This window comes from Triticum aestivum, chromosome 3D (genome assembly GCF_018294505.1).
Source record: "Triticum aestivum cultivar Chinese Spring chromosome 3D, IWGSC CS RefSeq v2.1, whole genome shotgun sequence".
NCBI classification, from domain to species: Eukaryota; Viridiplantae; Streptophyta; class Magnoliopsida; order Poales; family Poaceae; genus Triticum; species Triticum aestivum.
In genome coordinates, this window is record NC_057802.1 from 551,976,577 (window position 1) to 551,987,952 (window position 11,376).

The window sequence follows — 11,376 nt, forward strand, 5'->3', positions numbered from 1 at the left end:
TGCATGTAGATTTTGTTGATCTCAGAGTTTTGAATCATGCAACACATCTAATATTCAGTTAGTCCCAAGTTTTTCAAATGCAATATTATTTGAACTCAAAAAATATCTTTCACAAGTTTCTGTTTTTGTACCAGTTTTAAAATTGTCATATCGTTTCAAATTCGAAAATAATTTATGTTTAATGTTTTTGAATAATTTCCAAGGTTTAGGAAATCAAATATATTTCCATTAAGTTATGTCTCTTCTATAAACTGAGAATCTTTTCATGGGATAATTAAATTAAATATTGGATTTCATGATTGTTAAAATTTCAAAAAAAAAAGAATGATAGTTCCAGTATTGTAATTCTTGGAAAATTCATGGTACAAATTCCATGAAATTACGTCTTTCATTTTTTATTTCTAGTGAAACGTGAGAACTCAATGATAATAATTCTAGAAAAATTACTTATACTAATCTCAGGACCTTTTTGCCATAAAAAAGTTATGTTTTACTGACGTTGCCTGCTGATTTATTAGTGCAGCTGTATGTAATTGTTTATCTTCATGGTCCAGCAAAGATGAATTAACCCTAATTACATTGCATACTGCCGTTTGGTTTCATTTATTAAACCGTGGCATAACTGTGAGCTCCAACACATTTATTACGTAGCAACTATCTGGCATCCTTTCTCTGCCAACACGCATGAGTTAACCATGTGTGGACACAAAGTCAATGCACATTTACTACTGGCACACCATTAACAATTCAAAAAGCAACTCGCCTTAACTTCTCTACAATGTCATGTGAGTATTAAAATTGTATTGGTTTAGTAGGGAAACTAAAAAAGGATTTCAATCCGCATCCCAATGGACATCAATTGTGGTTACAGGGAGGTGCGCCTTCATGTGCTCTTCGTCCGCCTCCGTGGTATTTATTCATAATTTGGTTACCAAATCTCATACATGCAATACACGTGTACCTTACTAGTAGTAGTAACACGCTATGCTGAATCCTATATATCTAAATAATTGATCCCTACTAACTATAATTCTTGCCCTAAAAAAACTAACTATAATTCTCTCAACATGCAAGCCATCCACCTCATCAAGTGTGACACATCAACATCAACTAACAATATTTTCAGCCCATGCAAACATTATCCTATTAACACAATTCTCTCAACGTGCAAGCATCGCACATCAGCATACACTAAATTATTTTTTAGCCCATGCAAACCAGTTTACCATATGTACATTATTTTCTAAAGCTTACGAAATGGCCGATTTAATTGTTGTAACTACTATTGGATAGTGTACGTGCATCTCTTTATTCACACAGAATGCATGTACGGAACATTAGTACTACTCCCTCCGTTTCTAAATATTTGTCTTTCTAGAGATTTCAACAAATGACTACATACGAAGCAAAATGAGTGATCCTACACTCTAAAATATGTCTACATACATCCGTATGTTGTAACCATTTGAAATGGCTAGAAAGACAAATATTTGGAAACGGAGGGAGTACGTTAGAGTAGTAAATTCTGATTTAGATAATTTTCTTTATACATAAGTCATCTGTAATTAATCTTCATAATCCCGCAGTAACGGGCGGAGAAATTAACTAGTTGAATAAAAACCAGCCTGCCCTAACAAAGAATAAAAACTGGTCAATGTGTCTACCCACTACGCACGTGCCGGTTTTCCTAGTGTTTATTTTTAAACTATTTTCCTAGTGTGTTTTTGTTGTATTTCAGCGCGAAGTCACGATCAGGCATGCCCGGTGATCATTGCGCGCGGACGCGAGTCCGAGTTCGAATCCCATGAGAACCCTGTTTCCGAACTGCCGGCTTCATATGCTGCTGCCAACCTCGACGTCGAGCCAAAACCTCCCAAACCTGATTGCTCCAACAATGGCGGTGGGATCGCAGCGCGAGTCACCTTCCATGGTCCAAGTTCACTCGAGGATGACGCGGTTGAAGATGCACGCCACGGCCACGGCGAGGCCGTCGCGCGTAGCAAACGGCGAGCCGCGCCCGTGCCTCGTCGTCCGCATCCGGTGCTCCGTGCGCCTGTCCACCGCGACACACCTCGTGGGCGGGACCACCCTCCGGCAAGGCCACCGCAAGGACGCCAAAGCAAGGCACCAGGTGAAGGCGGTTGCGCGCCGGTTCACCGTCCACGACCCCGCCGTCCTCCGGAGCGAGCCCGCCTGCCGCGCCGCCGTCCGCCGGATGCTGACGGACCTGCCGCAGCTCGCGGGGTACTACGGCCACCGCGCCGCCGACGTCCAGCTCTGGGACCGGTTCGTACCCTCCGGGCTTGTCGCCCGTATCGTCGCCCGCGTGGCGCGTGAGGATGGTCTTGTCGCGGCCGGCCGCGCCGCTCGCCGGAGCCGGAGCTACGTGTGCGACGTCTGGATGCGCGTGCACGTGACCAGCGTGTACAGCGAACCGAAGGCGCTGCTGCTGTCGTGCGAGGACGCGGCCGCCGGGGCACGGGCTGGTTCTGCTACTCTCGGCGGTGGGGGCGGCGCGGCTCAGTGCGCGATCTGCATGGAGGAGATGGCGGCCGGCTGTGCCAGCGTCGTGGCTTTGCCCGGCTGCTCGCACGCGTTCCACAGGGGATGCATCCTCAAATGGTTCCACAGGGCGCCGACGTGCCCGTCCTGCCGGCGCGACATGATGCACCATGTTCCCGACATGTGCCGTCTATGGTACATGTTGAAGTAAGTGTATATCTTCGGATCAACTTGCAGTGAATCCACAAGATGGTCGGGATATAGGAATAGACTTTAATCAGTGTTGCTAAATCTCAGTCGGCTAAGACTTGACTATGTCTTAGTCAATGCGATATTTGTGAGATCTTGCATACAGATTCATACAAAATTTTCTTTTTAGATTTTTCGGTTTTACTCTTATATGTTAAGTCACTTGATTGAGACTTATAAGTCTCAATCGATTGAAACCTACCCACATCCAATTTTAATAGACATATGCACGTATGTGTGTGCTGCAGTAAAACAAGCATGGATGAAGAGGTAATATGTTTAGCGACAGAAAACAAACACATTGTAAGGACATCACTAGTAGACCCCTAAAAGTCATACTTTATGCGGGAAGAATTTTTTTCGTTTGGGATTCCCTAGTTAGCAAATCTCTCAAAATTTATTTATTTTATCCTTAAAAGGCCACCAGTAGCCTATTTTTGCTTCAAGAAGAACAACTCTCAACAAATTTAGGCAGTCCGTGCCGCGCCACTCTCCTCCCCTTTCCTCTCCCTCCAGCTCTCTCACCTTCTCTCTCTCTCTCTCTCTCTCTCTCTCTCTCTCTCTCTCTCTCTCTCTCTCTCTCTCTCTCTCTCTCTCTCTCTCTCTCTCGTATGTGGGCTACCATGGGAGCTGCCTTGGAGCTCCGGTCTGGTCACCGTCCGTCCCAAAGGCTGCAATCGGATGTTTGCCTTCTTCAGACGCTGCACGAGCCACACGGTCTGAAGCCCCTGCACAACCCCCGTGTTGACTAGAGTCGGCGCCTCATGCGGGAGTTGCTCGCGCGCGCACCCTTGCCTGGGCTGCCCATAGCCCGTTTTGCTATGTGAAATGATAAGATTACTACCATAAGCGAATTTTTTCAGTGCGATTTGTGAGACAAACCTGATTTTTCTACGGTCCTTGTTCTGTACCTTGTTAGAAATGGTTTTGTCGAATTGAGGTTCTGTACGATATAGTGGCAACTGAAATTATGTCCACATGGTAATGGATTCTAGGAAAAATAAAACAAATTTGAGTTCATGCTAGATATATATGTTCCTTTTTCTGTTCATACGGCTTCTGCAATGAATGTAAAATGGTGTGTGTTTGTTAGACTTGTAGGTTTTGATGATGACCAGATTAATTGTTTGCTATTGTACTTCTATGGTAATTCCCCCATGGTGGCAATTTTGCCATGTGAATTAATTTGAAGTATAGTGATACCATGGCAATTTTTACATCATAGCAAAAACTTTGCATTCTTCCAATTCATTTTTACACATCATGGCAAAAAAATTGCATTCTTCCAATTCATTTTTACATGGTAAGTTTTTGCAAACATTTGTGCTTTACAAACCATGGCAAGTTCTAGTTTTTTGTTTGTAATAGTACACGTAATGTAGGAAAACTTAGTTCATGCACCATGGCAATTTCATTTTTTAATACCATGGGTAATTTTAATTGGACCATGGCAAACTCTATTCCTTGTATCATGGCAATACTACTTCATGGGAAATGGTAATTTTACTAAAGAGTAATTTTCATATTTTTTTTCTATAACATGGCAAACTTATTTTCATGGACCATGGCAAACTTAATTTATGGACCATGGCAAGTTTAATTCAATTACCATGGAAAGTTTCCCCTTTTCGTATCATCGCAAAAATTTAGTTTTTCTATTGCCATGGCAACTTTACCATGTCTCCTTTTCTTGTCATGGCAAATTTCTTTTTCTTCGTATCCTGGCAAAATTTACTTTATTATTACCATGGCAACTTTACCATGTCTCTTTGTTTCAATTACCATGTCTCTTTTTCGTATCATGGCAAAAATTACTTTTTTGTTTCCATGGCAAATTTACCATGTCTCTTTGTTTCAATAACCATGTCTCTTTTTCATATCATGGAAAAAGAGCCGTATCATGACAAAATTTACTTTTTAGTGCCATGGCAACTTTATCACGTCTCTTTGTATCCTGGCAAAATTTACTTTGTTTCCATGGCAAAATTTACCATGTCTCTTTGTTTCAATTACCATGTCTCTTTTTTGTATCATGGCAAAAAAAAATTTGGTATCACGATAAAATTTACTTTTTAGTGCTATGGTAACTTTACCATGTCTCTTTTTGCCGTATCATGGCAAAATTTACCTTTTTATTGCCATGGCAACTTTAACCATGTCTCCTTTTCGTATCATGAAAAAAATTACTAAAATGGTACTTACAAGTGATAGAAAAAAACCCAAATGCCTTGTGCCACATTGCAATATATTCTTTAGATAGGAAAAAAATCCCCCACTTGCCATGTACATGAAACAAATTCTACACTCATGGCAACTTTTAAACCTTAATGTGTTGACATGGAACATGATTATTATTTTCTTACTTACATTGCAAATTTATTCCACAACCCATGGCAATTTTTTTTAAATAACATGGAAAATTTAATATGCATCTTTACCATGGAGATTTGATCCTTATAACATTTTACAATTTAAGAACATGGCAAATTTTACTTTTGCTTGCCATGGCAATTTTACCTTCATTCTCATGCAATTTTTTACATGTTTTTTGCCATGCCAAAATTTACCTTCATTGCCATGGCAAATTTACTTTCACATGCATGGCAAATTTACTTTAGCATACATGGAATTTTTAGTTCAATTACTCATGGAAATTATAGTTTTTTTGCCCATGGCAAATTCACTTTACAGACTATGGCAAATTTCCTTTGTTTTTCCACAACAAAGTTTACTTTACATCCATGGAAATTTAGTTTTATTCTTTCTTTTTTTAGCACCATGGAAATTGGTTGTATGTACCATGCCATGGCAATTTTTCCATCATTTTTTGACTAAAAATTTCCGTCATCGCAAACTTTTGCACTTTTTTGCATTTAATGTCGTATATCTAATCATCATGGCAGGCATCACATATGCATCATGGCAAATTTACCCCACCTTTTGTCACCATGGTAAACTTATTCATTTTTTGCCATTAACGCGTTTTTTTAGGGCCATGGCAAATTTCTCTCTTTTATGCAACATGGCAGTATTACTTTTTTATGAGACAATGGCAAATTTAGTTTATGGTCATTTCTATCAGGTAATCCATGGCGTTTTTTATACGTATATGAATTTCTAGACTTTCTCTGGAATTCTATATATTGTAAGACTTTTCTCTGTTTTTGCAAGGTTTTTCTATTTTCTTCATTCTTTCTTATTGGTTTTTGGGCTTTTTTAGTGCAACAGTAGGCGAACTGGGTTGTGCTTGAGTTTTTTTGGGTTTGGCCTACATGGGCCCATGCTAGCTAGATGGGCAGGAGACATCATTTGGTCCGGGCTTCCTCCCACACCGAATGTTTTCATGTGATTCCTTCAATCGCTCCGAGCGAACTATTTGTTCGGTCTGGGAGGTCCCAGTCCCAACACTGAATGTTAGGTACTTATCGGCGTCCTTTTATTTGGTTGAGGTTTTTGTGATTTGATTGAGTTAATGTGCTTGTAGGATTGTATATGTAGGGAGGGTGAGAATAAATCTAATGGGAGGGAATGCAGTAACCTGCGGTAGGGTACCTAAGCCCGAAAGCGAAGTGAATGTACCAACTACCTTTTATCAATACTTAAAATGATAGAGATATGTAATGGGGGTTTTCCTCACTTATTTTTTTAGATAAAAAACATAAGCTTGCGGTGGGAAGAAATTTGCAATCTTTGTGAGACAAAAATTTATCTAGATACTTGTGTACAATTGCGCAACCTATATTTGCACATTTTCAAATTTAAATTTTACTACAGCTATAATTTTATCTTTGTGCAATTACAAATAGTAAATTCTCAAGCAAGCTAACCATAATAAAATACGAATAACAGAATACGCCACACACATTGTTGATGAACTAACATAAGTCCGAAGGCAGAAGCCACATGCAACCATTACCATTATCGTCTTTGTAATGGTATCCCTCCGAGGTGATCGTCTCCATGCATTGATTTATACATTGGTTTTCCCGATATATGTTGCAGCTGTCGAGGCCCAACTTCGTCAAGCACTCCTTGTGGCTAGCAAGGTTGTCCTGTTGTCGCATATGGTAGTAGATGCGGTTTTCCTCCAACCTACCATGCCGGCCCCTCGCAGCCCTCGGTTACACATGGGTTCAATGAGAGAATAAAGTCATGTACCTTACTGGTAACGCCCGTGTTTAATGACCTTTAAGGCAACATAGTGAATGCCTGACCGACACCGTTGCCATCCAGAGGTGGCTCTAAGCCTTTTGTCCTTCGAGTGGATCTTTGTCTACTGAGTGAATAACGACGGTCGAGTGGAAATGGGATATCCGAGTGGACCTTCTGTCGAGTGAATCACACTTCATGAGGATTCCAGTCAGTATCTCCTGTTTTAACTTTGTGGGCCTTGGCCTCTTGTGCAGTGTCCTTGGGTAGGGCACACAGGTTAGACCTATGACCCTACCCTAGGTACATCTCATCGTCAAGGGGACCTAAGCCCGGAAGCGAAGTGAACGTACCAACTACCCTTTATTCTATACCTATACTATACCTACTAATAAAGCAAGGTGTGTTTTCTGATTTTTCCATCCGTTCACCGTCTTAAGAATTTTCTTTTATTCGAGGTGTACTAAATTTTTGTGCATCAGTCTGTTCGAAAAAATAATGGTTTGTCCAGAATTTCGTATATACACACGCTCTGGCCCAGCGAAGCCAGCCCACTTAATTTATTGCCCACGTGGTGGGGAGAATCATATTTGCTGCACAATGCAGCATATTTGACAGCCAAGATTGGGCCGGCACATTTTTTTCTGTAGTTTTTATTTCTTGTTTATTTTTCCTTTTTTTGCTTTGGAAAATAATTTTACTTTTTCGCTTTTTTCGTAAATTCAAAAATTGTAGAATTTCAATTTTGGTCAAATTTTCAAGAACTTTTTCAAAATTTTGAAACAAATACTTTTTAAATTATTTTTTGGCATTTTATTTTATTTTTATTGTTCCAAAGTTGTTCAAAATTAATAAAATAATAGTATTTTCCAAATTTGTTTGAGATTTTCAAAAAATAAACAGTTGCATTTAAAAAATGTTCAAGATTCAAAAAATATTCTTATTTTACTGAAATGTTCACAAATTGAAAATAATGTTCGTGTTTCAAAAGCACATCTTCTAAAGTTGTTCCGAATGTTGAAAACATGTTCCTGTTTAAACAAAAACAATCCCAAAGTCAAAAAATATTCGTGATTTTATAAAAGGTTCATGTTTTCAAAAAATGTTCCGGTTTCAAATTATCTCTCCCATTGCAACGCACGGGCATATGTGCTACTAATACTTAAAATGATAGAGATATGTAATGGGGTTTTCCTCACTTATTTTTTTTAAATAAAAAAATTAAGCTTGCGGTGGGAAGAAATTTGCAATCTTCGTGAGACAAAAATTTATCTAGATACTTGTGTACAATTGCGCAGCCCATATTTGCACATTTCCAAATTTAAATTTAACTATAGCTGTAATTTTATCTTTGTACAATTACAAATAGTAAATTCTCTAGCAAGCTAACCAAAATAAAATAGGAATAATAGAATACTCCACACAGATTGTTGATGAACTAACATAACTCCGAAGGCAGGAGCCACATGCAACCATTACCATTATCGTCTTTGAAATGGTATCCCTCCGAGGTGATCGTCTCCATGCATTGATTCATACCTCGGTTTTCCCGATAGACGCTGCAGCTGCCGAGGCCCAACTTCGTCAAGCACTCCTTGTGCCTAGCAAGGTTCTCCTGTTGTCGCATATGATAGTAGATGCGGTTTTCCTCCAACCTCCCATGCCGGCCCGCCGTCGGCACGTGCACCAACTTATAGGACTGTGGCCCCAAGAACAAGGCATGCTCACCCAATGTGGTTACCTCTGCCCATGTATATCTGCCCGGTGTAGCCTCATTCATGAGCTCAAACACCTTAAAAAAGCAAGATTCATAGCCTTTGAGTGCCGAATTGGCCTCTGACACCACCGCTAGCTTGCCGCACAGCTCAAAAATGTATCTAGGGCAATAGTCCCACCTAGGCACATGTACAAAGGGCATTTGGTGAATTTGATAAACCAAGGTGATCACCGGAGCGCCTTCGTTGAGGTCGATGCGGTACTTGTACAGATCACAGCCACCGACCATGAGCCCGAAAAGTTGGCCGTTGCAGAAGGCGATGTCCACGAGCTCCCTCTCCGCGTATAGGCCACACCCTCGTGTCGTCCAGATGTTTTCCGGACTGCCAACCAGTGGCGGTGCCAGGATGAAAACCTTGTGATGTCAAGCTTTTCCAATGAAATTTTTTGTAGGAAATGAAACAAGAACAGAAAACGCCATACTTTATTGCGGACATATTTATGGTAGCAGTCCTTTGTGATCATGCATATTTTGATCTGTACACATGATGGCATGGTACTAGTGGAATACACCGGTTTCAATAAGTTACTATTGAGACAATGATAGAAAAATTTGTCGCCTATTCAGTTCTGCAGATCAGACTTGATATATTTTATTATGAAGAATGCAATTCTTATTTATAAATAAAAACAATAGCTTACTCCCTAATATTGCTACAGAAAAAAAGTGATACATAAGGAAGAATATCACAGTGTTGGCAGACAAAACTTACAAATAAAAATGGAAAAGTGGAGGCCTTGCCCTGGTGTTGGATCGGATACAGAGTGCCGACTAGTATAGGAGTATTGATCAACACGATAGATAATACATGTGCGGCTGCGGGTGGGTTGCTCGCGGCTCGCCGGACGGCCAGAGGTCGCGGTTCCTCACGTCTCACGGCCAGATCAGAGATCGCTAGCTCCGGGCGAGGCGACGGACGGGAAGACATTGCAGTGCGGCGGTTGTCCACGGCCATTCAAGAGAATGTTGGAGAAGTTGAAGGAGATCGCGTGATTTCGGGATCAACCGATCCGGTTCGTTCAGGTAAGTGATTTTGGACTTCTATATGGCCCAACCACTTGTTACCCAAATAGATAGTAGATGATAGATGGGTCTGTTTCACAAGGAAAGAAAAAAGGATGATAGATGGGTCAGTGTAGACGTGCAGTCAAATTCCATTTTTTATTCGTTCACCAGCGTGGTATGCGTACCTGGGGTTCAACGACCTACGAAAATCCTGTGTTGTCAACCGACAGCACAGGCATAACGTGGCTTCGCCACTGCTGCCAACCCTGCAAAGCGCTATTTTGCACCTCTTGGTGATGGCGGCGAGGATGCATCCGCTCGAGGTAGGGTCGTCGGAGAAGATGACTTTCACAACCGGCGCCCGGCTGGTGCGAGCATTGTCTGGCTCCTCGAAGGCATCCGGGCACGCACAGACGATACTCCTTTGATTGTCGGAGAGTGCCACCTGGACCATAGAAAAGAGATTGACGATCAGAAGTTGGGAGTCGCGCTCGCGCCTCGACGTGGCGGCGACCCAGCCGCCGTCGTAGGATCCGACGAACTTCTTGCCCCTCAGGATCTTGGGCAGCAGGACGCGCAAGGCCCTGCCGTCCACGGGATTGTACGCTCGTATATTCCGGTCACGCTTGCGGTCGCCGGTCCAGGAGAACAGCAGCGGGAGAGGTGGCCGCGCCGGTTGCCACGACGCGGCGGCTCGCCATGACCTGCAGACGGCCGCGAAGCGCGCGCGGTCGTACGGCGGGGAGCACCTGAGGTAGATGGCGGCGAGGAGGTCGGCCGGGAGATCAGACCACGCCCGCCGCTTGACGGCGCCGCGACGGGCCATAGTTCGATTTTCTCGACGGATTTGGGAGACTGATCGGATTCCCGTGGTGGTAAGTCCGGATACGTGGAATCGGTCGGCGTTATATAAGGTCGCGGAACAACGGGATCTCCTTACCTCTTCTTAGGACTCCGATAGGAACTCTTATTCGGATCGGCCGGCTTCATATAACCTAACCTCCAGTTCCACGTCGAGCCATCACGAGTTCACCACTGGATCCCAAACTTTGGGTAGCTGCAACAATGGCGGTAGCATCGCAGCCGCAGCGCGAGCAGCCCGTCACTGAAATAATTGAATCGAAGATGACGCGACCGGTCGAGTTGGAGGCCATGCCGCGCGGCCAGGCGTGCACCGTGTGCTTCCGGTGGTGTTCTGCGCTAATCGCCAACGAGGATCTCTTCATAGGGGGGCGAAGGACGAGGCGGACGGTGCACTACGACGAACTGGACGGGGAAGAGCTCACGCTCCGCGTCGAAGGCGGCCCCGCCGTGCTCCAGAGCGAGGGCGCCTGCCGCGGCGCCATCCGCCGGATGCTGATGGCGGTGCTGCCGCGCCTCATGCTGTACAACGGCGGACACCGTACCGAGGAATGCCAGTGGGACGAGTTCGTGCCGGCGGGGCTCGTGGAGAGCATCGTGGCCGGCGCGGCGGGCGGCGGGAGCTACGCCTGCCATGTGTGGATGCACGTGAACCTGACGAGCGTGTACGACGAGGCCAAGGCGCTGCTACTGTCGTGCGAGGCCGCCGAGGCGGCGACGGATGCTGCTGTCCGGCGTGCTTCCGAGGGTGGCGCGGCGATGTGCCCGATCTGCATGGAGGAGCTGGCTGGCGGCGGCGGCCGCGTCACCGGGCTTGCCGGCTGCTCGCACGC

At 43.7% G+C, this 11,376-nt stretch overlaps 1 protein-coding gene across 1 annotated transcript; it reads right to left on the reverse strand.

Moving 5' to 3' along the window:
* Positions 1-8,338: 8,338 nt before the first annotated feature.
* Positions 8,339-10,546, reverse strand: LOC123075347 (uncharacterized). Its single transcript, XM_044497977.1, has 2 exons — positions 9,868-10,546; positions 8,339-9,770 (listed from the first exon to the last, which is right to left on the reverse strand). Exons 1-2 carry the CDS (start codon positions 10,506-10,508, stop codon positions 9,719-9,721), a joined length of 693 nt encoding a protein of 230 aa, XP_044353912.1. The 5' UTR covers positions 10,509-10,546; the 3' UTR covers positions 8,339-9,718.
* Positions 10,547-11,376: the final 830 nt, after the last annotated feature.

Excerpts from the sequence above, each read along its gene's own strand:
- LOC123075347 (XM_044497977.1), bottom strand. The coding sequence starts at position 10,508 with ATGGCCCGTCGCGGCGCCGTCAAGCGGCGGGCGTGGTCTGATCTCCCG. Across the intron at positions 9,771-9,867 it reads CGTAGGTCGTTGAACCCCAG|ACCCATCTATCATCTACTAT; the intron begins GTACGCATACCA and ends CTTGTGAAACAG.